At 43.7% G+C, this 26,061-nt stretch overlaps 1 protein-coding gene across 7 annotated transcripts in view; it reads left to right on the forward strand.

Moving 5' to 3' along the window:
* The window catches only part of ADAM22 (ADAM metallopeptidase domain 22), a 274,548-nt gene that overhangs the window by 164,682 nt on the left and 83,805 nt on the right, over positions 1-26,061 (forward strand). For all 7 annotated transcript variants that reach the window (XM_069729469.1, XM_069729471.1, XM_069729473.1 and 4 more), the window contains exons 12-14: positions 11,141-11,225; positions 11,752-11,842; positions 17,595-17,646. In XM_069729469.1, coding sequence (XP_069585570.1) covers positions 11,141-11,225; positions 11,752-11,842; positions 17,595-17,646 — 228 coding nt within the window. The remainder of the gene's footprint in view (positions 1-11,140; positions 11,226-11,751; positions 11,843-17,594; positions 17,647-26,061) is intronic.

Here is a 26,061-nt window from a genome sequence, read left to right on the forward strand (position 1 = left end):
TCAGGGCAACAATATTAGATGGCGGAGACAGAACAGCCTGTGTTCACCTGGCTGTGGAAAAGTGATCTGTACTGAATATATAAATTAGAGTTAGTGATCAGAAAGATTGAGTCTAATATTAGATCTTGTGACCAGTGTAAAAATATAGATAGTAATGGGGAAAATGTGAAAAAAAAGACTAAAAAAGGAAAATTTACAAAAAAAAGTTTGATCAGTAGATATTTGGGATGGGTTTCCCACAAGGTTTAGGCTTTCCTTCACCTGCAGATACAATCCTGTTTTCGGTACCATCCCTGTATAACAATGCCCTGACAGAGGACTTTCTTAGCCCCAACTTTTGGGCCCCCCAGTGCGCATGGGCTACCTGACCCCCTAAATGCTCCCTTCTGATTTACAGTGGGCACGGAAAGTATTCAGACCCCTTCCAATTTTTCACTCTTTGTTTCATTGCAGCCATTCGGTAAATTAAAAAAAGTTCATTTTTTTCTTATTAATGTACACTCTGCACCCCATCTTTACTTTAAAAAATCAGAAATGTAGAAATTTTTGCAAATTTAATAAAAAAGAAAAACTGAAATATCACATGGTCATTAGTAGGGTTGAGCGAAACGGGTCGTTCATTTTCAAAAGTCGCCGACTTTTGGCAAAGTCGGGTTTCATGAAACCCGATCCAACCCCTGTGCGGGGTCGGCCATGCGGTACGCGACTTTTGCGCCAAAGTCGCGTTTCAATGACGCGAAAAGCGCCATTTCTCAGCCAATGAAGGTGAACGCAGAGTGTGGGCAGCGTGATGACATAGGTCCTGGTCCCCACCATCTTAGAGAAGGGCATTGCAGTGATTGGCTTGCTGTCTGCGGCGTCACAGGGGCTATAAAGGGGCGTTCCCGCCGACCGCCATCTTACTGCTGCTGATCTGAGCTTAGGGAGAGGTTGCTGCCGCTTCGTCAGAAGCAGGGATAGCGTTAGGCAGGGTCCATTAACCACCAAACCGCTTGTGCTGTAGCGATCTCCACTGCCCAACACCACCTTCGGTGTGCAGGGACAGTGGAAGCTACATTTTTTTTTTCCCCTCAGCGCTGTAGCTCATTGGGCTGCCCTAGAAGGCTCCCTGATAGCTGCATTGCTGTGTGTACGCCGCTGTGCAAACCAACTGCTTTTTTCAAAGCACAAATCCTCTTGTTCCTTCCTTTCTGCACAGCTATCTTTTTTGTTTGTACACACTTTTTATTTAATTTGTGCATCAGTCCACTCCTTATTGCTGCCTGCCATACCTGGCTGAGATTACTGCAGGGAGATGGTAATTGTAGGACACTCCGTTTTTTTTTTTGTTTTTGTTTTTTTTGTGGGAGATTAAGATTGACATTTCTGCTAGAGTGCCATCCCTGTGTGTGCCATCTCTCACTCAGTGGGCCATAGAAAGCCTATTTATTTTTTTGCTTGATTTGGGTTATAAAATCTACCTGAAAAAATCACTACATCAATCAGTGGGAGAAAAATATTGGCCTCAGGGCTTGTGTGCCACTCTTGACTCCTGTCTGTGCCATCTCTCACTCAGTGGGCCATAGAAAGCCTATTTATTTTTTTTGCTTGATTTGGGTTCTAAAATCTACCTGAAAAAATCACTACATCAATCAGTGGGAGAAAAATATTGGCCTCAGGGCTTGTGTGCCACTCCTGACTCCTGTGTGCATCATCACTCACTCAGTGGGCCATAGAAAGCCCTTTTTTTTTTTGCTTTATTTGGGTTCTAAATTCTACCTGAAAAAATCAATAAATCAATCAGTGGGAGATTAATATTGCCCTTTCTGCTTGTGTGCCAGTCTTGACTCCTGGGTGTGCCATCTCTCTCTCTCTCTCTCCAATTGTGGGCCATAGAAAGCCTATTATTTTTTTAGCTTGATTTGGGTTCCAAAATCTACCTGAAAAAATCACTACATCAATCAGTGGGAGATAAATATTGGCCTCTGGGCTTGTGTGCCACTCCTGACTCCTGTGTGCGTCATCTCTCACTCAGTGGGCCATAGAAAGCCTTTTTTTGTTTTATTTGTTTTCTAAATTCTCCCTGAAAAAATCATTTTATTTTATTTGGTTTCTAAATTCTTCCTGAAAAAATCATTTTATTCTATTATTTTTTTTTCCTAAAGTCTCCCTGAAAAAAAAAAAAAATCAAATCAGTGGGAGATTAATATTTACATTTGTGCTTCAGTGACAGTCCTGCGTGTGTGGCATCTCTCTCATTTGTTGCCACCAACAACAGAGTGTGTAACATTGTGCCTGATTTTCGTTGTGGTCTCACTCACCTGTAAAGGGGTAGCTAAATCATACTGAAGTTATAGCTCACCGTGTAATTTGTGTGACAGCAACAAATACCGTTAGTTTGTTTACGTTTTTAAAACAATGAGGAAGTCTGGTGGAAGAGGTCGTGGCCGGGGGCGTTCATTGTCAGCTGGTAATGAGGGTAGTGGTAGTGGTGGAGCATCAGCTGGTCGTGGGAAAAAAAATATTGCACCTAAGTCTGGAGCTGTGGCGTCGTCTGGCTACACAAGGCCTCGAACGCTCCCTTTTCTGGGAGTAGGAAAACCACTTTTAAAGCCGGAGCAGCAAGAGCACTCAACACTGCACATGCTTCAGAGACTGTGCGAACAGAGGCGGGCTGTTATGTTTTTGTGGGAGGATACACATACACGGGCAGGCAGTAGGATGGCAGACATGGAGTTGTCAGGTGTGCAGTGGTCGAAGATTCAAGACATGTGTCAAGTCCTTCAGTGTTTTGAGGAATGCACACGGCTGGTTAGTGCAGACAACGCCATAATAAGCATGAGCATCCCCCTAATGCGTCTGCTGATGCAAAGTTTGACGCACATAAAGGATCAGGCGTCTGCAGCTGAGGAAGAGGAAAGCCTTGATGACAGTCAGCCATTGTCTGGCCAGGGCAGTGTACAGGACGAGTTAGCGGGCGAAGAGGAGGAGGAGGACGAGGAGGATGATGGGGATGATTATATTTTTAATGAGGAAGCTTTTCCGGGGCCACTGGAAATTGGTGGCGCGGCAAGGCCGGTTTCTGGTTTTTGGAGGGACACAAGTGACGTGGATTTGCCTGAAACTGCCCCTCAACCAAGCACAACCGCAGATTTGAGAACTGGAACTTTGGCCCACATGGCGGATTATGCCTTACGTATCCTCAAAAGGGACACACGCATAACTAAAATGATGAACGATGACGATTACTGGTTGGCCTGCCTCCTTGATCCTCGCTATAAAGGCTAATTGCAAAATATAATGCCACATGAGAACTTGGAACTAATATTAGCAACCAAACAATCAACTCTTGTTGACCGTTTGCTTCTGGCATTCCCTGCACACAGCGCCCGTGATCGTTCTCACACGAGCTGCAGGGGCCAGCAGACCAGAGGAGTTAGAGGGGCAGAAATCAGAAGTGGCGTTGGTCAGAGGGGTTTTCTGACCAGGTTGTGGAGTGATTTTGCTATGACCGCAGACAGGACAGGTACTGCAGCATCAATTCAAAGTGACAGGAGACAACATTTGTCCAGTATGGTTACAAACTATTTTTCATCCCTTATCGATGTTCTCCCTCAACCGTCATTCCCATTTGATTACTGGGCATCAAAATTAGACACCTGGCCAGAATTGGCAGAATATGCATTGCAGGAGCTTGCTTGCCCGGCAGCTAGTGTCCTATCAGAAAGAGTATTCAGTGCTGCAGGTTCAATACTAACAGAAATAAGGACTCGTCTGGCTACCCAAAATGTAGATGATCTAACCTTCATTAAAATGAACCACAACTGGATTTCGAAATCTTTTGCCCCACCTTGCCCGGCCGACACCTAGCTTTCCTATGAAAAGGTCTTGCCTGTGGACTATTCTAAATGCCTTTTCCAATCTCGTAATTTTCTGCACCTGATTGTCCAGCATACGACATGTTTACACCTCACTAAATGGCCAAACTCCCCACACGGGGCCGTGGTATCGACACTTGGCGACAGCACCCGTGAGAGTGCTGTTTGTCTGAAGAGGTGGGTGTGCCCGCTTTTGGTCGACGGCACTGCCACTGGGTCCCTCCTAGTACAATAAAGTGTCTCTGGCGGTGGTGGTGCGCACCCAACGTCAGACACACCGTTGTAATATGAGGGGCCCTGGGCCTGTACCGCCGGCCACAAGACAGTTCCCCCCCCCCCCAGCTCAAACAGTGCTCTACCACTTGCAAAATTATCTCACAGCTCCACCAATGTTTAGTCTATGCGCTGACATCCTTCAATGCCTGCCACTGACAATACCATTGTATTGATATTTTTGTTATGTTAGGCCTTCGAAGCCTGTCTGCGGTCACTCCTTCCACTATGCCTCCACTGACCACACCACTGCTGCCCGTGTACCCCTGGAACCAATTTAAAATTGCCTACAGCCAGCCCAATTTTTTTATTTTAGGCCTTCGATGCCTGTTTGCGGTCACTCCTTCCACTAGGCCTCCACTGACCACACCACCGCTGCCCGTGTACCCCTGGAACCAATTTAAAATTGCCTACAGCCAGCCCAATTTTTTTATTCTAGGCCTTCGATGCCTGTCTGCGGTCCATTCTTTCCACTACTACTACACTGACCAGGCCACTGCTGCCCGTGTACCCCTGGAACCAATTTAAAATTGCCTACAGCCATGTGTTATTATTTTAGGCCTTCGATGCCTGTCTGCGGTCACTCCTTACAATATGCCTCCACTGACCACACCACTGCTGCCCGTGTACCCCTGGAACCAATTTAAAATTGCCTACAGCCAGCCCAGTTTTTTTATTTTAGGCCTTCGATGCCTGTCTGCGGTCCATTCTTTCCACTACTACTACACTGACCAGGCCACTGCTGCCCGTGTACCCCTGGAACCAATTTAAAATTGCCTACAGCCAGCCCAATTTTTTTATTCTAGGCCTTCGATGCCTGTCTGCGGTCCATTCTTTCCACTACTACTACACTGACCAGGCCACTGCTGCCCGTGTACCCCTGGAACCAATTTAAAATTGCCTACAGCCATGTGTTATTATTTTAGGCCTTCGATGCCTGTCTGCGGTCACTCCTTCCACTAGGCCTCCACTGACCACACCACTGCTGCCCGTGTACCCCTGGAACCAATTTAAAATTGCCTACAGCCATGTGTTATTATTTTAGGCCTTCGATGCCTGTCTGTGGTCACTCCTTCCACTAGGCCTCTACTGACCACACCACTGCTGCCCGTGTACCCCTGGAACCAACATCAGAAAATATAAAAATAAGTATTTTGCTTATAAAAAAGAAAATACTGGAGAGATATCAAATGCAGACATTTTAACATTAAAAACAAACACATACAACAAAAATCTGGCACAGTACTAAAAATGGCCACCAGCTACAATAACTTTCTCCTGCAAGTAGTTAACTGAAAGTTTTTTTCAATTTAAAACACAGATATGGCATCCACCGAGTGTTTTCCTGTCGCGTCTTCTTTATATTATTGTGAAGAAGATGCAAAACAATGAAAATAATAAAATCATTATTTACCAAAAAAATAGAGTAAGTCAAAACCACATTGCAAATAAACATTCATTACAAATAAAGAAGCAGGGCGCGTCCGAGGGTGAGTATATACCTAATAAGAATATAATCACCCTCGGACGCGCCCTGCTTCTTTCCGACAGCCTTCCTTCCTAAGAATCAGCCCTTCCGTGGTGTAGAGAGAGGGTTTGTTACACTCCAAGGTGTTCTCCAGGATGCCTTTCCTGAGCTTCGATCTTCCGGCTCTCGTTTAGTAGTTCTTGGAAACTACACTGCATTAGGCCTACAAATTGGGTATGGGGTGTAGAGAGATGGTGTGTTCCACTCCAAGGTGTTCTCCAGGTTGCCTTTCCTGAGCTTCGATCTTCCAGCTCTCGTTTAGTAGTTCTTGGAAACTACACTGCATTAGGCCTACAAATTGGGTATGGGGTGTAGAGAGATGGTGTGTTCCACTCCAAGGTGTTCTCCAGGTTGCCTTTCCTGAGCTTCGATCTTCCGGCTCTCGTTTAGTAGTTCTTGGAAACTACACTGCATTAGGCCTACAAATTGGGTATGGGGTGTAGAGAGATGGTGTGTTCCACTCCAAGGTGTTCTCCAGGTTGCCTTTCCTGAGCTTCGATCTTCCAGCTCTCGTTTAGTAGTTCTTGGAAACTACACTGCATTAGGCCTACAAATTGGGTATGGGGTGTAGAGAGATGGTGTGTTCCACTCCAAGGTGTTCTCCAGGTTGCCTTTCCTGAGCTTCGATCTTCCAGCTCTCGTTTAGTAGTTCTTGGAAACTACACTGCATTAGGCCTACAAATTGGGTATGGGGTGTAGAGAGATGGTGTGTTCCACTCCAAGGTGTTCTCCAGGTTGCCTTTCCAGAGCTTCGATCTTCCGGCTCTCGTTTAGTAGTTGTCGGAAAGTAGGCTGCATTAGGCCTACAAATTGGGTATGGGGTGGAGAGAGATGGTGTGTTCCACTCCAAGGTGTTCTCCAGGTTGCCTTTCGAGAGCTTCGATCTTCCGGCTCTCGTTTAGTAGTTGTCAGAAAGTAGGCTGCATTAGGCCTACAAATTGGGTATGGGGTGGAGAGAGATGGTGTGTTACACTCCAAGGTGTTCCCCAGGTTTCCTTGCCATTGCTTCGGTCTTCCGACTCTCGTTTAGTAGTTGTAGAAAACTACACTGCATTAGGCCTAAAAAATGGGTATCGGGTGGAGAGAGATGGTGTGTTCCACTCCAAGGTGTTCTCCAGGTTGCCTTTCCTGAGCTTCGATCTTCCGGCTCTCGTTTAGTAGTTCTTGGAAACTACACTGCATTAGGCCTACAAATTGGGTATGGGGTGTAGAGAGATGGTGTGTTCCACTCCAAGGTGTTCTCCAGGTTGCCTTTCCTGAGCTTCGATCTTCCGGCTCTCGTTTAGTAGTTCTTGGAAACTACACTGCATTAGGCCTACAAATTGGGTATGGGGTGTAGAGAGATGGTGTGTTCCACTCCAAGGTGTTCTCCAGGTTGCCTTTCCTGAGCTTCGATCTTCCGGCTCTCGTTTAGTAGTTCTTGGAAACTACACTGCATTAGGCCTACAAATTGGGTATGGGGTGTAGAGAGATGGTGTGTTCCACTCCAAGGTGTTCTCCAGGTTGCCTTTCCAGAGCTTCGATCTTCCGGCTCTCGTTTAGTAGTTGTCGGAAAGTAGGCTGCATTAGGCCTACAAATTGGGTATGGGGTGGAGAGAGATGGTGTGTTCCACTCCAAGGTGTTCTCCAGGTTGCCTTTCCAGAGCTTCGATCTTCCGGCTCTCGTTTAGTAGTTGTCGGAAAGTAGGCTGCATTAGGCCTACAAATTGGGTATGGGGTGGAGAGAGATGGTGTGTTCCACTCCAAGGTGTTCCCCAGGTTTCCTTGCTATTGCTTCGGTCTTCCGACTCTCGTTTAGTAGTTGTAGAAAACTACACTGCATTAGGCCTAAAAAATGGGTATCGGGTGGAGAGAGATGGTGTGTTACACTCCAAGGTGTTCTCCAGGTTGCCTTTCCTGAGCTTCGATCTTCCGGCTCTCGTTTAGTAGTTCTTGGAAACTACACTGCATTAGGCCTACAAATTGGGTATGGGGTGTAGAGAGATGGTGTGTTCCACTCCAAGGTGTTCTCCAGGTTGCCTTTCCTGAGCTTCGATCTTCCGGCTCTCGTTTAGTAGTTCTTGGAAACTACACTGCATTAGGCCTACAAATTGGGTATGGGGTGTAGAGAGATGGTGTGTTCCACTCCAAGGTGTTCTCCAGGTTGCCTTTCCTGAGCTTCGATCTTCCGGCTCTCGTTTAGTAGTTCTTGGAAACTACACTGCATTAGGCCTACAAATTGGGTATGGGGTGTAGAGAGATGGTGTGTTCCACTCCAAGGTGTTCTCCAGGTTGCCTTTCCTGAGCTTCGATCTTCCGGCTCTCGTTTAGTAGTTCTTGGAAACTACACTGCATTAGGCCTACAAATTGGGTATGGGGTGTAGAGAGATGGTGTGTTCCACTCCAAGGTGTTCTCCAGGTTGCCTTTCCTGAACTTCTATCTTCAGGCTCTCATTAAATTGTGGTTAAACGGAACAACTGCATTTGGTGTACTAGTTGGTTTGGGGCCTACTATCGGTGTCTGCCACTCCTTGCTGTTCTCCTGGTTTCCTGTCCTGAAATTCCGTTTTCAGGCGCTCGTTAAGTAGTTGTTAATGTTAGACTGCATTTGGCCTACTAGTTGGGTTGGGGCCTACTATCGGTGTCTGCCACTCCTTGCTGTTCTCCTCCACTGAACAAAGCTGTGCCGCCTGTTTACTACGGTTGCCAATTTTGAACTGCATTTCGACTACTTACTGATTTGGGCCTACTCTCTGTGTCAGCCTCTCATTCCAGTTGTCCTCCACTGCAATGCCCCCTGGTTATTCCTGTGTTACCAATTTTGAACTGCATTTAGCCAACTTTATTCTTTGGGCCTATATCTGTGTTTCCTCCTCATCCTGCCCATTGCCCAGCCAGTGATAGATGAGTCTGCTGGTACATTGACCCATAACGCAACATTCCCCGTGCACGCTACACAACAACATTGTGACCCTGCTGAAAGTCAGGTTGCTCTTCCCGCATACCATACCACCTTACACGGGGACAAAGAGGAAGGTGCAGATGAAAGTGCAGGTTCCTTCATCAGGTGGGGGGAGGAATACTAGTTGGCGACGTCACTGGCACAGGGCCTCTCATAGTACGCAAAAGTGTTGCTGCCGGTGGGAGGCGCCCCCGCCGTGCAAACACACCGCTGTACTTTGAGGGGCCCTGTGCCAGTGCCAATGCCAACGAGTGGGCCCCCCCTGCTTGCTCAGGTTCACAGCACTTGCAAAGTTGAAATACTTACCTCTCCCTGCTCCACTGCCGTGACGTGGTCCAGATTTCCTGGGCCCACTAATTACTTGAACCAGCCCTACCCACCACAACTTTAGCCAAATGACCCCCAATTTCAAATGCCTTCCAATTATTATAAGGTAAATTACGCTTGACAAGCTTCATTAAGAAGAATGGATGGTTTTGACATTAAAATGGGCACTCTAGGTGTTTTCCTGGCCCCCACTCACTGCCGACTATGCTGCCCCATTGACTTGCATTGGGTTTCGTGTTTCGGTCGATCCCGACTTTACGTCACAATCGGCCGATTTCACTCGACCCGACTTTTGAGATAGTCGGGTTTCGCGAAACCCGGCTCGACTCTAAAAAGGTCAAGGTCGCTCAACTCTAGTCATTAGTGATGGTCTCTGAGTATTTGTGACTGCTCGGAGATTTAGTTTTCCTTGGTGCAGCTGCATGATTTGCGGCTACTAAACAGCTTGATTACATGTGGGGATTCCCTAGCAACCAGGCAACCTCCACATGTACTTAGGCGGGCTAGTAGCCGTAAATCATGCAGCTGGGTCAACGAATACTAAATTTCCGAGCAATCACAAATACTCAAAGACCACCCGAGCAACGAGTATACTCGCTCATCACTAGTGGTCATAAGTATTCATCCCCTTTGCTCAGACACTCATATTTCAGTCCCATGCTGTCCATTTCCTTGTGATCCTCCTTGAGATGGTTCTACTCCTTCATTGGAGTCCAGCTGTGTTTAATTAAACTGATAGGACTTGATTTAGAGAGGTGCACACCTGTCTATATGAGACCTCACAGCTCACAGTGCATGTCAGACCAAATGAGAATCATGAGGTCAAAGGAACTGGCCAAGGAGCTCAGAGACAGAATTGTGGCAAGGCACAGATCTGGCCGAGGTTACAACCGAGTTTCTGCAGTACTCAAGGTTCTTAAGAGCACAATGGCCTCCATAATCCTTAAATGGAAGAAGTTTGGGACCACCAGAAGTCTTCCTAGACCTGGCCGTCCAGCCAAACTGAGCAATCGTGGAGAAGAGCCTTGGTGAGAGGTAAAGAAGAACCCCAAGATCACTGTGACTGAGCTCCAGAGATGCAGTAGGGAGATGGGAGAAAGTTCCACAAAGTCAACTATCACTGCAGCCCTCCACCAGTCGGGCCTTTATGGCAGAGTGGCCCGACGGAAGCCTCTCCTCAGTGCAAAACATATGAAAGCCGCATAGAGTTTGCTAAAAAACACATGAAGCACTCCCAGACTATGAGAAATAAGATTCTCTGGTCTGATGAGACTAAGACCTTTTTGGTGTAATTCTAAGCGGTATGCGTGGAGAAAACCAGGCACTGCTCATCACCTGGCCAATACAATCCCAACAGTGAAACATGGTGGTGGCAGCATCATGCTATGGGGGTGTTTTTCAGCTGCAGGGACTGGACGGCTGGTTGCCATTGAAGGAAACATGAATGCAGCCAAGTGCAGAGATATCCTGGACCTCAGGTGCTCTGGACCTCAGACTTGGCCGAAGGTTCACCTTCTAACAAGACAATGACCCCTAAGCACACAGCTAAAATAACAAAGGAGTGGCTTCAGAACAACTCTGTGACCATTCTTGACTGGCCCAGCCAGAGTCCTGACCTAAACCCAATTGAGCATCTCTGGGGAGACCTGAAAATGGCGTCCACCAACGTTCACCATCCAACCTGACGGAACTGGAGAGGATCTGCAAGGAAGAATGGCAGAAGATCCCCAAATCCAGGCGTGAAAAACTTGTTGCATCATTCCCAAGAAGACTCATGACTGTTCTAGCTCAAAAGGTGCTTCTCCTCAACACTGAGCAAAGTGTCTGAATACTTATGTCCATGTGATATTTCAGGTTTCCTTTTTTAATAAATTTGCAAAAATTACTACATTTCTGTTTCTTTTTCAGTCAAGATGGGGTGCAGAGTGTACATTAATGAGAAAAAAATGAACTTTTTTGAATTTACCAAATGGCTGCAATGAAACAAAGAGTGAAGAAATGTAAAGGGGTCTGAATACTTTCCGTACCCACTGTACATGCACGGCATCCACTGTACATTAACAGTCCATTACATTTGTGTCTGACTCTCCATTACATCGATCCTTCATAATTCCCGGGACATCTTTCATTTTTCTTTCTTTTTATGTTTTTTTTTTTTGTTTCTGTGACAAAACACTTTTCATTTAATTACTACAATGTAAATTTTTCTTCAAGGGGGAGTCAGTTTGAAAGCAGCCGGAGTGGCGCAGCGTACATCGGTGGAGTATGCTCCTTGCAGAAAGGAGGTGGAGTGAACGAGGTAGGTATAGAGGAAAAAATAAATCCCCTCCATTAACCATGTCACCATGTAGAATCATGAGGTTTTATATTGTTATTTTCCTGGTATTCCACCCCCTGTGTGCTCCAATACTGAATGTAGCAGCTCTTCCTTTCTCTCTCAGAGCAGGAAATCCCAGCACTGTCTAAACAATTATCATCTGCCAATAATCCGCAGTACACAGATTGTCTATGTATATGCAGGACAAATCGTTACAGCCTCCAAGAAATAGAATAAGTTTTGTTGCGGCAGCCGTTTCTCAAAATGTCACTATCACTATTATTATATGACCCGACTTTTTGTGTCTCAAAACCATTGACAATTTTACATTTTGAGTGGAAAAGTAAATTGAAGGATTCAGAAGTTTGGGGTCCAGTATATTCAATGTATCATATAGGTGAAAATAAGGGACCACAGAAGGAGAAGGAGCACATCAGCCAACGGCCTAAATACAAGAAAATGGCAAAATATCCAATAGCTCCCAGAAAGTTCTCTCTTCTCTCCTTAGTTCGGGAGGACGGATGTCATGGCTATCACACTGGCGCAATCCCTGGCTCATAATTTAGGTATTTTCTCAGATAAGAAGAAACTGCGGAGAGGTAAGTAATCTAAGTGTACCATCTGTATAATGTACTGCTCCACAAATTCACAAATCCAGGTGCATCTCGCAAAATTAGAAGATCATCAAAAGTTACTTTATTTCAGTTCTTCAATACGAAAAGTGAAACTCATGTATTATATAGAGTCATTACAGAGTGATCTATTTCATGTGTTTATTTCTGTTAATGTTGATGATTATGGCTTACAGCCAATGGAAACCCAAAAGTCATTATCTCAGTAACTTAGAATACTTTATAACACCAGGTTGAAAAATGATTTAAAAAAAGAAAATGTTGGCCTACTGAAATGTATGCTCAGTAAATGCATAAAATACTTGGTCAGGGTAACTTTTGCATCAATTAGTGGTGTAGGTCCACTGTGTTTTATCAAGACCAAAGTCAGCGCAGCCGTCTACCAGAAGATTTTAGAGCACTTCATGCTTCCCTCTGCCGACAAGCTTTTTGGAGATGGAAATTTCATTCTCCAGCAGGACTTGGCCCCTGTCCACACTGCCAAAAGTACCAATGCCTGGTGTAAAAACAACAGTATCACTGGGCTTGATTGTCAAGCAAACTCGCCTGACCTTAACCCTTTAGAGAATCTATGGGGTATTGTCAAGAGGAAGATGAGAAACACCAGACCTAACAATGCAGACGAGCTGAAGGCTGCTATCAAAGCAACCTGGGCTTCCATAACCCCTCAGCAGTGCCACAGGCTGATCTCCTCCATGCCACGCCGCATTGATGCAGTAATTGATGGAAAAGGAGCCGCGACCAAGTACTGAGAGCATTTACTGAGCATACATTCAGTAGGCCAACATTTCAGATTTTAAAATCATTTTTTCAAGCTGATGTTATAAAGTATTCTAATTTACTGAGATAATGACGATGGGTTTTCATTGGCTGTAAGCCACAATCATCAATATTAACAGAAATAAACACTTGAAATAGATCATTCTGTGTGTAATGTCTCTATATAATATATGAGTTTCACTTTTTGTATTGAAGAACTGAAAAAAATAACTTTTTGATGATATGTAGGTGCATGCAACTAGTGCTTAAGTAAGTTTGTAAATTTATTACTTATCCTGTATTATACTCCAGAGCTGCACTCACTATTCTGCTGGTGCAGTCACTGTGTACATACATTACTGATCCTGAGTTACATCCTGTATTATACTCCAGAGCTGCACTCACTATTCTGCTGGTGGAGTCACTGTGTACATATATTACATTACTGATCCTGAGTTACATCCTGTATTATACTCCAGAGCTGCACTCACTATTCTGCTGGTGCAGTCACTGTGTACATACATTACATTACTGATCCTAGGTTACATCCTGTATTATACCCCAGAGCTGCACTCACTATTCTGCTGGTGCTGTCACTGTGTACATACATTACATTACTGATCCTGAGTTTCCTCCTGTATTATACTCCAGAGCTGCACTCAGTATTCTGCTGGTGCAGTCACTGTGTACATACATTACATTACTGATCCTGAGTTACATCCTGTATTATACTCCAGAGCTGCACTCACTATTCTGCTGGTGCAGTCACTGTGTACATACATTACTGATCCTGAGTTACATCCTGTATTATACCCCAGAGCTGCACTCACTATTCTGCTGGTGCAGTCACTGTGTACATACATTACATTACTGATCCTGAGTTACCTCCTGTATTATACTCCAGAGCTGCACTCACTATTCTGCTGGTGCAGTCACTGTGTACATACATTACATTACTGATCCTGAGTTACATCCTGTATTATACCCCAGAGCTGCACTCACTATTCTGCTGGTGCAGTCACTGTGTACATACATTACTGATCCTGAGTTACATCCTGTATTATACCCCAGAGCTGTGCTCACTATTCTGCTGGTGCAGTCACTGTGTACATACATTACATTACTGATCCTGAGTTACATCCTGTATTATACTCCAGAGCTGCACTCACTATTCTGCTGGTGCAGTCACTGTGTACATACATTACATTACTGATCCTGAGTTACATCCTGTATTATACCCCAGAGCTGCACTCACTATTCTGCTGGTGCAATCACTGTGTACATACATTACATTACTGATCCTGAGTTACATCCTGTATTATACTCCAGAGCTGCACTCACTCACTATTCTGCTGGTGCAGTCACTGTGTACATACATTACATTACTGATCCTGAGTTACATCCTGTATTATACCCCAGAGCTGCACTCACTATTCTGCTGGTGCAATCACTGTGTACATACATTACATTACTGATCCTGAGTTACATCCTGTATTATACCCCAGAGCTGCACTCACTATTCTGCTGGTGGAGTCACTGTGTACATACATTACATTACTGATCCTGAGTTACATCCTGTATTATACCCCAGAGCTGCACTCACTATTCTGCTGGTGCAGTCACTGTGTACATACATTACATTACTGATCCTGAGTTACATCCTGTATTATACCCCAGAGCTGCACTCACTATTCTGCTGGTGCAGTCACTGTGTACATACATTACATTACTGATCCAGAGTTACATCCTGTATTATACCCCAGAGCTGTGCTCACTATTCTGCTGGTGGAGTCACTGTGTACATACATTACATTACTGATCCTGAGTTACATCCTGTATTATACCCCAGAGCTGCACTCACTATTCTGCTGGTGCAATCACTGTGTACATACATTACATTACTGATCCTGAGTTACATCCTGTATTATACCCCAGAGCTGCACTCACTATTCTGCTGGTGCAGTCACTGTGTACATACATTACATTACTGATCCTGAGTTACATCCTGTATTATACCCCAGAGCTGTGCTCACTATTCTGCTGGTGGAGTCACTGTGTACATACATTACATTACTGATCCTGAGTTACATCCTGTATTATACCCCAGAGCTGTGCTCACTATTCTGCTGGTGGAGTCACTGTGTACATACATTACATTACTGATCCTGAGTTACATCCTGTATTATACCCCAGAGCTGTGCTCACTATTCTGCTGGTGCAGTCACTGTGTACATACATTACATTACTGATCCTGAGTTACATCCTGTATTATACCCCAGAGCTGCACTCACTATTCTGCTGGTGCAGTCACTGTGTACATACATTACATTACTGATCCTGAGTTACATCCTGTATTATACCCCAGAGCTGCACTCACTATTCTGCTGGTGCAATCACTGTGTACATACATTACATTACTGATCCTGAGTTACATCCTGTATTATACCCCAGAGCTGCACTCACTATTCTGCTGGTGGAGTCACTGTGTACATACATTACATTACTGATCCTGAGTTACATCCTGTATTATTCTCCAGAGCTGCACTCACTATTCTGCTGGTGTAGTCACTGTGTACATACATTACCTTACTGATCCTGAGTTACATCCTGTGTTATACTCCAGAGCTGTGCTCACTATTCTGCTGGTGCAGTCACTGTGTACATACATTACATTACTGATCCTGAGTTACATCCTGTATTATTCTCCAGAGCTGCACTCACTATTCTGCTGGTGTAGTCACTGTGTACATACATTACATTACTGATCCTGAGTTACATCCTGTATTATACCCCAGAGCTGCACTCACTATTCTGCTGGTGCAGTCACTGTGTACATACATTACATTCCTGATCCTGAGTTACATCCTGTATTATACTCCAGAGCTGCACTCACTATTCTGCTGGTGCAGTCACTGTGTACATACATTACATTACTGATCCTGAGTTACATCCTGTATTATACCCCAGAGCTGCACTCACTATTCTGCTGGTGCAGTCACTGTGTACATACATTACATTACTGATCCTGAGTTACATCCTGTATTATACCCCAGAGCTGCACTCACTATTCTGCTGGTGCAGTCACTGTGTACATACATTACATTACTGATCCTGAGTTACATCCTGTGTTATACTCCAGAGCTGTGCTCACTATTCTGCTGGTGCAGTCACTGTGCACATACATTACATTACTGATCCTGAGTTACATCCTGTATTATACCCCAGAGCTGCACTCACTATTCTGCTGGTGCAGTCACTGTGCACATACATTACATTACTGATCCTGAGTTACATCCTGTGTTATACTCCAGAGCTGTGCTCACTATTCTGCTGGTGCAGTCACTGTGTACATACATTACATTACTGATCCTGGGTTACATCCTGTATTATACTCCAGAGCTGCACTCACTATTATGCTGGTGCAGTCACTGTGTACATACATGACATTACTGATCCTGAGTTACATCCTGTATTATACCCCAGAGCTGCACTCACTATTCTGCTGGTGCAGTCACTGTGTACATACATTACATTACTGATCCTGAGTTACATCCTGTATTATACCCCAGAGCTGCACTCACTATTCTGCTGGTGCAGTCACTGTGTACATACATTACATTACTGATCCTGAGTTACATCCTGTGTTATACTCCAGAGCTGTGCTCACTATTCTGCTGGTGCAGTCACTGTGTACATACATTACATTACTGATCCTGAGTTACATCCTGTATTATACCCCAGAGCTGCACTCACTATTCTGCTGGTGCAGTCACTGTGTACATACATTACATTACTGATCCTGAGTTACATCCTGTATTATACCCCAGAGCTGCACTCACTATTCTGCTGGTGCAGTCACTGTGTACATACATTACATTACTGATCCTGAGTTACATCCTGTGTTATACTCCAGAGCTGTGCTCACTATTCTGCTGGTGCAGTCACTGTGTACATACATTACATTACTGATCCTGGGTTACATCCTGTATTATACTCCAGAGCTGCACTCACTATTCTGCTGGTGCAGTCACTGTGTACATACATTACATTACTGATCCTGAGTTACATCCTGTGTTATACTCCAGAGCTGCACTCACTATTCTGCTGGTGCAGTCACTGTGCACATACATTACATTACTGATACTGAGTTACATCCTGTATTATACTCCAGAGCTGTGCTCACTATTCTGCTGGTGCAGTCACTGTGTACATACATTACATTACTGATCCTGAGTTACATCCTGTATTATACCCCAGAGCTGTGCTCACTATTCTGCTGGTGCAGTCACTGTGTACATACATTACATTACTGATCCTGAGTTACATCCTGTGTTATACCCCAGAGCTGTGCTCACTATTCTGCTGGTGCAGTCACTGTGTACATACATTACATTACTGATCCTGGGTTACATCCTGTATTATACTCCAGAGCTGCACTCACTATTCTGCTGGTGCAGTCACTGTGTACATACATTACATTACTGATCCTGAGTTACATCCTGTGTTATACTCCAGAGCTGCACTCACTATTCTGCTGGTGCAGTCACTGTGTACATACATGACATTACTGATCCTGAGTTCCTGTACATCCTGTAAGTTAAGAGCTGATAAGAGACTGCAGTGTATGGTAATAAAGCACCGTATACGTAGAATGTGTGAACACGGCCTAGCTTGTTAAAGGGTTTGTCTTTCTCACTTCTGCATCTGAATGGCACAAATCACATGGAATATTACGTCTTTATTTACCTGCCAGAACATGTGCACGGCGGGCAGATAATGATCACCAGTCCCAGAATGAGTAGGACACGTGCGCACCTGCCAGGTGTATGTAGTCGTAGCGTCAGTGGCGCCGCGCACTTTCTGATGCAGATTTGGGAGACACTGGACAACCCCTTTAATTCAGCTCCATACATATAGAATGTAATAATGTTATATCAAAGTCTGTTTTATTGTTTTCCAGGCGAGTGTATATGTGAAGATAAATGGTTTGGATGCATAATGGAAGATATTGGGTAAGTAGTATAAGAAACCGACCATGGTAGAGACTGTTCACTAGCGGTTCCTTACGCTGGATCTGCGGCAGGGGAAATATAGAAATGTATCACCTATCATCTATATAATACAAGGCTCCGCCATGAGCTCTAGATCCGCTCTGGATCATCCTAAGGGGGAATCTTCCCTATATCATGCTGTAAGCTTTTACTTTAACCAAAAGATAACTTGTTCAGATGACAGTAAAATTTGGAAGAATTAAATGGAACTTTGAAATGAAGCAATTAAAAATAAGTAATAATTTGTTTACATTTTTTTCTTCTGTGCCATGATTGACTTGTCCACTAGGTGGCGACAGATTATTGTAAGATTTTGGCAGTGAGTTAATAAATCATTGTAATGATAATGTAACATATAAATAATTGTTCTGCACAAGTACTTACTACCCCTATTCCACTCTCATATGTGGTATAGTATATATGCAGTATACAGAAAATATCACTGTATCACACATGTATATAAACAGCACACAAATATATACATACTCCTCAAGCATATATACAGATACTGCACACATTAATACACATTACACACACACATATATACAGTACATATGGCACATGAAAATATACACATAATGCAAACATACATATTCCACACTTATATCCACATTATACACATACATACTAATTACACATGCATTATATGTACAAATTCTTCACATATATACACATTGGTCCCATACACATATTCAACATATACAGGTGCTCCTCAGAAAATTAGAATATCAAAAAGTTGATTTATTTCAGTTCTTCAACACAAAAAGTGAAACTCCTATATTATATAGAGTCATTGCAGACAGAGTGATCTATTTCATGTGTTTATTTCTGTTAATGTTGATGATTATGGCTTACAGCCAATGAAAACCCAAAAGTCATTATCTCAGTAAATTAGAATACTTTCTAACACCAGCTTGAAAAATGGTTTTAAAATCTGAAATGTTGGCCTACTGAAATGTATGTTCAGTAAATACATGCAATACTTGGTTGGGGCTCCTTTTGCATCAATTACTGCATCAATGCGGCGTGGCATGGAGGCGATCAGCCTGTGGCGCTGCTGAGGGGTTATGGAAGCCCAGGTTGCTTTGATAGCAGCCTTCAGCTCATCTGCATTGTTGGGTCTGGTGGCTCATCTTCCTCTTGACAATACTCCATAGATTCTCTATGTGGTTAAGGTCAGGTGAGTTTGCTGCCAATCAAGCACAGTGATACTGTTGTGTGTAAACCAGGTGTTGGTACTTTTGGCCGTGTGGACAGGTGCCAAGTCCTGCTGGAGAATGACATTTCCATCTCCAAAAACCTTGTTGGCAGAGGGAACCATGAAGAGCTCTAACATGTCCTGGTAGACGGCTGCGCTGACTTTGGTCTTGATAAAACACAGTGAACCTACACCAGCAGATGACATGGCTCCCCAAACCATCACTGATTGTGGAAACTTCACACTAGACCTCAAGCAGCTTGGATTGTGTCCTCTCCACTCTTCCTCCGGACTCTGGGACCTTGATTTCCAAATAAAATACAAAATTTACTTTCATCTGAAAACAACACCTTGGTCCACTGACAACAGTCCAGTTCTTTTTCTCCTTGGCCCAGGTAATTCGCTTCTGGCGTGGTCTATTGGTCATGAGTGGCTGACACAAGGAATGCGACACTTGTAGACCATGTCCTGGATACGTCTGTGTGTGGAGGGTCTTGAAGCAATGACTCCAGCAGCAGTCCACTCCTTGTGAATCTCCCCCAAACTTTTGAATGGCCTTTTCTTAACAATCCTTTCAAGGCTGCGGTTATCCCGGTTGCTTGTGCACCTTTTTCTACCACACTTTTTCCTTCCACTCAACTTTCCATTGATATGCTTGGTTACATCACTCTCTGAACAGCTGGCTTCTTTAGCAGTGACGTTTTGTGGCTTACCCTCCTTGTGGAGTGTGTCAATTACTGCCTTCTGGACAAATAACTGCAATCAATCGCTTCCTATAACCATCAACAAGCTTCTTACACCTCTCAAATGGAATTTCGGACTACTCTTCTTTTGCAAACTGTTCCAGGTCTCTCATATTTGAAAGCACCTTCTCCCAACAGCAATTTTAAGATCCCTCCACAGGTGATCAATGGAATTTGGATCCAGGACTCATTTCTGACCACATCAGAACTCTCCAGCACTTTGTTCCATTCATTTCTCGATGCTCCTTGAAGTATGTTTCAGGTAATTGTCCAGGTGGAAGACTCATGACCTAGGACACGCACTCAGCTTTCTAACACTGGGCACTATATTGCAACCCAAAATTCTTTCATAATCAGATTTCATGATGCCTTTGACCTAGTAAAGGAACCCAGTGCCAGAGGCAGCAAAGCAATCCCAAAACATGTTTGGGCCTCCACCATATTTGCCTGTAGGTACAGTGTTCTTTTCTTTGTAGACCTCATTCTGTTTTCAGTAAACAGTAGAATGATTTGCTTTACCAGAAAGCTCTATCTTGGTCTCATCTGTCCACTAGATGCTTTCCCAGAAAGATTTTGGCTTACTCATATACATTTTGGTACACTGCAGTCTGGCTTTTTTATGTTTTTGTGTCGGCAGTGGGATCCTCCTGGGTCTCCTGCTTTAGCGTTTCATTTCATTCAAATGTCAACAGATAGTTCACGCTGACAGTTATTCACCTTGAGCCTGCAGGACAGCTGGGATTTCTTTGGAACTTGATTGGAGCTGCATATCCATCATTCCGACAGTTGTAAACTTCTTCATCATGTTGTACAGTGTAGACAAAGGAATATCAAGATCTCTGGAGATGGACTTGTAACCTTGAGATTGTTGATATTTTTCAACAATTTTGGTTCTCAATTCCTAAGACAGTTCTCTCCTCTTTCTGTTCTAGATGCTTGATGGGGCACACACAGACATACAATGTAAAGATTGTGTCAATTTCTCCTTTTTTTTAATCTGGTTTCAGGTGTGATATTCATATTGCCCACACCTGTTACTTGCCACGGGTGAGTTTGAACGAGCATGACATGCTTGAAACAAAGTTGTTTACCCATAATTTTGAAAAGGTGTCAACAGTTTTGTCCAGCCCATAGTTTTCTGTGAAATTATGTCACATTTGCCTTTTTTTTCTCTTTTTTGTGTTGTTCCAATACACAAAAAGGAAACAAAAGTGTATAACAAAATATGTGTAATTGCAATACATTTCTGAGAGAAATACTTCATTTTCTGGAACAATTTCAAGGGTGCCAACACTTTTGACCATGACTGTGTATACAGATTCCACACATTACAGACATATACATATTATGTACATACAGTGGCATTTAAAAGTTTGGGAACCCCTGTTATTGAGAACAGTTAAGCAAGTTGAAGATGAAATGATCTCTAAAAGGCTTATAGTTAAAGATGACACATTTCCTTTGTATTTTAGGCCCCAAAAATATTGTCATGTTTTATATTTTAAGAATTACGAAAAGGAAAATTTTTCAATGCAGAAGTTTGGACACCCTTGGGTTTTGTGTGCTCAGATAATGTTGCCCAAAGTTTCAGACTAGTTAGGGTTATGGCTTGTTCACTATCATGTTAGGAAAGGCCAGGTGATGCAAAGTTCCCATCTTTATTAAAACCCAGCCACTTCTATCCTTGTGCCAAAAAACAGCAGCCATGGGTTCTTCTAAGTAGCTGACGAGCACGATGAGAATGAAAATGGTGGAGGCCCACAAAGCAGGAGAAGGCTAGGAGAAAATAGTAATTGTAATTAAATGTAATTAAGAAATGTCAGTTAACCGGAACACATGGTCAAGATAAGTTCTGGAAGACCAAGCAAAAATTCTGTGAGAGCTGGTCATAGGATTTCTAGAGGCAAATCAGAATCCCCGCTTGACTGCTAAAGATCTTCTTGGGAGAGTCATCAGAATAAAACTAAATGCAGTATAGTTTTATGAAGTATATGAAGTATGCAGAAGAACAACTAAACAAGCCAAGCCTGATGCATTTTGGAAACAAGTCCTGTGGATGGATGAGGTTAAAATAGAACTCTTTGGCCATAATGATCAAAGGTATGTGTGGAGAAAAAAGGGCACAGAATTGCATGAAAAGAACATCTTGACAACCATTAAGCATGGTGGTGGGTCAATCATGATTTGTGTTGCAGCCAATGGCACGGGGAACATTTCATGGGTAGGGGAAAGAATGGATTCAATGAAATTTCAACAAATTCTTGATGCAAACATAACACTGTAAAAAAGCTGAAGGTGAAAAGAGGAAGAGGATGGCTTCTGCAAATGGATAATGATCCTAAACACATATCGCGATCCACAATAGACTAACTCAAAAGACGCAAGCTGAAGGTTATACAATGGCCCTCACAGTCCACTGATCTGAACATCATTGCAAGTCTGTGTTTAGACCTAAAAATAGGAGAGGAAGCAAGACGACCCAGGAATTTCACAGAACTGGAAGCATTTTCCAAGGAAGAATGGATGAAAATCCCTCAAACAAGGATTGTAAGGCTATGTGCCCACTTTGTGGATTTTGATGCATTTCTGTGGCGTTTTTGGATGTGCGGAATTGCATCAAATTCGCAGTGTAGTGTAGCAATGTTAGTCAATGGGAAATTGACAATTGGTGTGCACATGCTATGGAAAAAAAAGTGCGGATTTGCAGCGTTTTATGTTTCGCAGCCTGTCAATTCTTTTTGCAGATCTGCAGCGTTTCTGCACCCATTGACTTCTATTGATTTAGTCAAATCCGCAGCTAAACTGCAGGTTTAAATAGATCTGTGGTTTTGCTGTGGAGTTGCGTGCGAGAAAGGCTGCAGATCGGGAGGAGGAAGAGTGTGTGGATGGAGACTGTGTGTGGGGAGACTATGTGTGTGGGGCGGAGTGTAGGCAGAGACTGTGTGGGCGGAGACTGTGTGTGAGCAGAGAACATGTGCGTGTCTGTGTGCGGGTGTCTGTGTGTGTCTGCGGGTGTGTGCGGGGCTGTGTGTGTGTGTTTGTGCATGTCTGTTTGCAGGGTTCTGTGTGAATTTGTGTGTGTGCGCAGGGGTCTGCGGGGCTGTGTGTGTGGGTCTTCATGTAGGCAGGCATCGCCCGATAGGGCTACTAGTCCCATCCGGCTATGTCTGCTACAGTGACAGCTAGCCGGATGATGGGACAATGGTAGTCCCATCATCCGGCTACTGTGTTCAAGTGTAAAAAAAAAAAAAAACACGTACACACATATACAGTACATACTCATCAATCACCTAGTCCCCGACGCCCTCGATCACCTGTAAAAGAAATAAAATAATAAACCAACAGTATACTCTCTGTGCCGATGTAATCCATTTAATAACGAGTGTCCCACGACGATCTGCCGTGGAAAGCTGTCACATTGGCAGGTGTGACCGCTCTCCAAGGGCTTCGGTGATACAATCCACCGCACTGTATCCCTCCGCCGCCGTGAGTTCAGCAGAGTTCATACTGTCACTTGCGGCACCCCTATGTGGGAAACTTTTCATGCAGCATTGCTGTAAAGTGAGAGCCTGAACTCATTGAACTCTCAGTGATAACACTGCAGGAGCCATTGTCTCCTGTCAGTGTGTCAGTGGAGGCCTATAGAGCAGTCACATCTTCTGATCTGACAGCTCTATGGGGGAGATCATCATGGGACAGTCGTTATTAAATGGACTGCGTCGGAACAGGGAGTATTTGTGTTGGTTTATTATTTTTTTTTTGCAGGAGATCGAGGGCATCACATGGATTAGGCGTAACAATAAAGATGACAAACTGTAGTGTTTTAGTTCATTAAAATATGTTATTCTTGCTGTGTGTTGATTTAACCCTTTCACAACTATAGGATTTGTAATGGATAGGTGTCTTATTGACGCCTTTCCATTACTAAGCCGGCTTGATGTCACCTTACAATTCAAAGGTGACATCAACCCCATAAATATTACCCCTTATGCCACCACTACAGGGCACTGGGAAGAGAGAGGCTAAGTGCTGGAACTGGTGCATCGTAGAGATCCGCTATTTCTGGGACGGCTGTGTGCTGGTGTTTGTAGCTGGGGGGGCAATATCCATGGCCCTTTCCTAGGCTATGAATATCATACCTTGCAGTCTGCATAGCCTTTTCTGTCTATAAATTATAGGGGGACCCCCTATTTTAATAGCCAGTAAATGCTAAATATACAGCTGGGGGCTGATATTCATAGCCTGGGAAGATCCATGGGTATTAACCCCTTCCTAGGCTTTAAACATCGGACCCCAGTCACTGGCTTTCCCTCTCTGGTGCAGAAAATTGGGTGGGAGCCCACGGCATTTTTTTTTTTTTCATTTGTTTTTTAAATTAAACATATTGCGTTTAAGGCCGGGGTCACACTTGCGAGAAACTTGCACAAGTCTCGCACCTCAATACCCGGCATTGCTACCAGCACTCGGGACCGGAGTGTGCGGCTGCATGTATTTCTATGCAGCTGAGCGCTCTGGTCCGAGTGCCGGTGGCAGTGTCGGGTACTGATGTGAGAGACTCGTGCGAGTTTCTTGCAAGTGTGACCCCGGCCTAACGCAGATTTTGTGTGTGTGTGTGTCTTTATTTAACTCTCTATGTACCATTTTATTATGCTTATTACTAAACATTGGGCTTGGTATTATCTATCTATATCTATCTATCCATCCAACTATATAGATATATCTATAGATAGATAGTTAGATATATCTATAGATAGATCAATAGATAGATGGATAGATATATCTATAGATAAATAGATGGATATGGGATAGATAGATCTATAGATAGATATGGGATAGACAGATAGATGGATAGATATACAGTTAGGGCCAGAAATATTTGGACAGTGACACAATTTTCGCGAGTTGGGGTCTGCATGCCACCACATTGGATTTGAAATGAAACCTCTACAACAGAATTCAAGTGCAGATTGTAACGTTTAATTTGAAGGGTTGAACAAAAATATCTGATAGAAAATGTAGGAATTGTACACATTTCTTTACAAACACTCCACATTTTAGGAGGTCAAAAGTAATTGGACAAATAAACATAACCCAAACAAAATATTTTTATTTTCAATATTTTGTTGCAAATCCTTTGGAGGCAATCACTGCCTTAAGTCTGGAACCCATGGACATCACCAAACGCTGGGTTTCCTCCTTCTTGATGCTTTGCCAGGCCTTTACAGCCGCAGCCTTCAGGTCTTGCTTGTTTGTGGGTCTTTCCGTCTTAAGTCTGGATTTGAGCAAGTGAAATGCATGCTCAATTGGGTTTAGATCTGGAGATTGACTTGGCCATTGCAGAATGTTCCACTTTTTGGCACTCATGAACTCCTGGGTAGCTTTGGCTGTATGCTTGGGGTCATTGTCCATCTGTACTATGAAGCGCCGTCCAATCAACTTTGCAGCATTTGGCTGAATCTGGGCTGAAAGTATATCCCGGTATACTTCAGAATTCATCCGGCTACTCTTGTCTGCTCTTATGTCATCAATAAACACAAGTGACCCAGTGCCATTGAAAGCCATGCATGCCCATGCCATCACGTTGCCTCCACCATGTTTTACAGAGGATGTGGTGTGCCTTGGATCATGTGCCGTTCCCTTTCTTCTCCAAACTTTTTTCTTCCCATCATTCTGGTACAGGTTGATCTTTGTCTCATCTGTCCATAGAATACTTTTCCAGAACTGAGCTGGCTTCTTGAGGTGTTTTTCTGCAAATTTAACTCTGGCCTGTCTATTTTTGGTATTGATGAATGGTTTGCATCTAGATGTGAACCCTTTGTATTTACTGTCATGGAGTCTTCTCTTTACTGTTGACTTAGAGACAGATACACCTACTTCACTGAGAGTGTTCTGGACTTCAGTTGATGTTGTGAACGGGTTCTTCTTCACCAAATTAAGTATGCGGCGATCATCCACCACTGTTGTCATCCGTGGACGCCCAGGCCTTTTTGAGTTCCCAAGCTCACCAGTCAATTCCTTTTTTCTCAGAATGTACCCAACTGTTGATTTTGCTACTCCAAGCATGTCTGCTATCTCTCTGATGGATTTTTTCTTTTTTTTCAGCCTCAGGATGTTCTGCTTCACCTCAATTGAGAGTTCCTTTGACCGCATGTTGTCTGCTCACAGCAACAGCTTCCAAATGCAAAACCACACACCTGGAATCCACCCCTGACCTTTTAACTACTTCATTGATTACAGGTTAACGAGGGAGACGCCTTCAGAGTTAATTGCAGCCCTTAGAGTCCATTGTCCAATTACTTTTGGTCCCTTGAAAAAGAGGACGCTATGCATTACAGAGCTATGATTCCTAAACCCTTTCTCCGATTTGGATGTGGAAACTATCATATTGCAGCTGGGAGTGTGCACTTTCAGCCCATATTATATATATAATTGTAT

Source organism: Ranitomeya imitator, chromosome 6 (assembly GCF_032444005.1).
Source record: "Ranitomeya imitator isolate aRanImi1 chromosome 6, aRanImi1.pri, whole genome shotgun sequence".
Classification (NCBI taxonomy): Eukaryota; Metazoa; Chordata; class Amphibia; order Anura; family Dendrobatidae; genus Ranitomeya; species Ranitomeya imitator.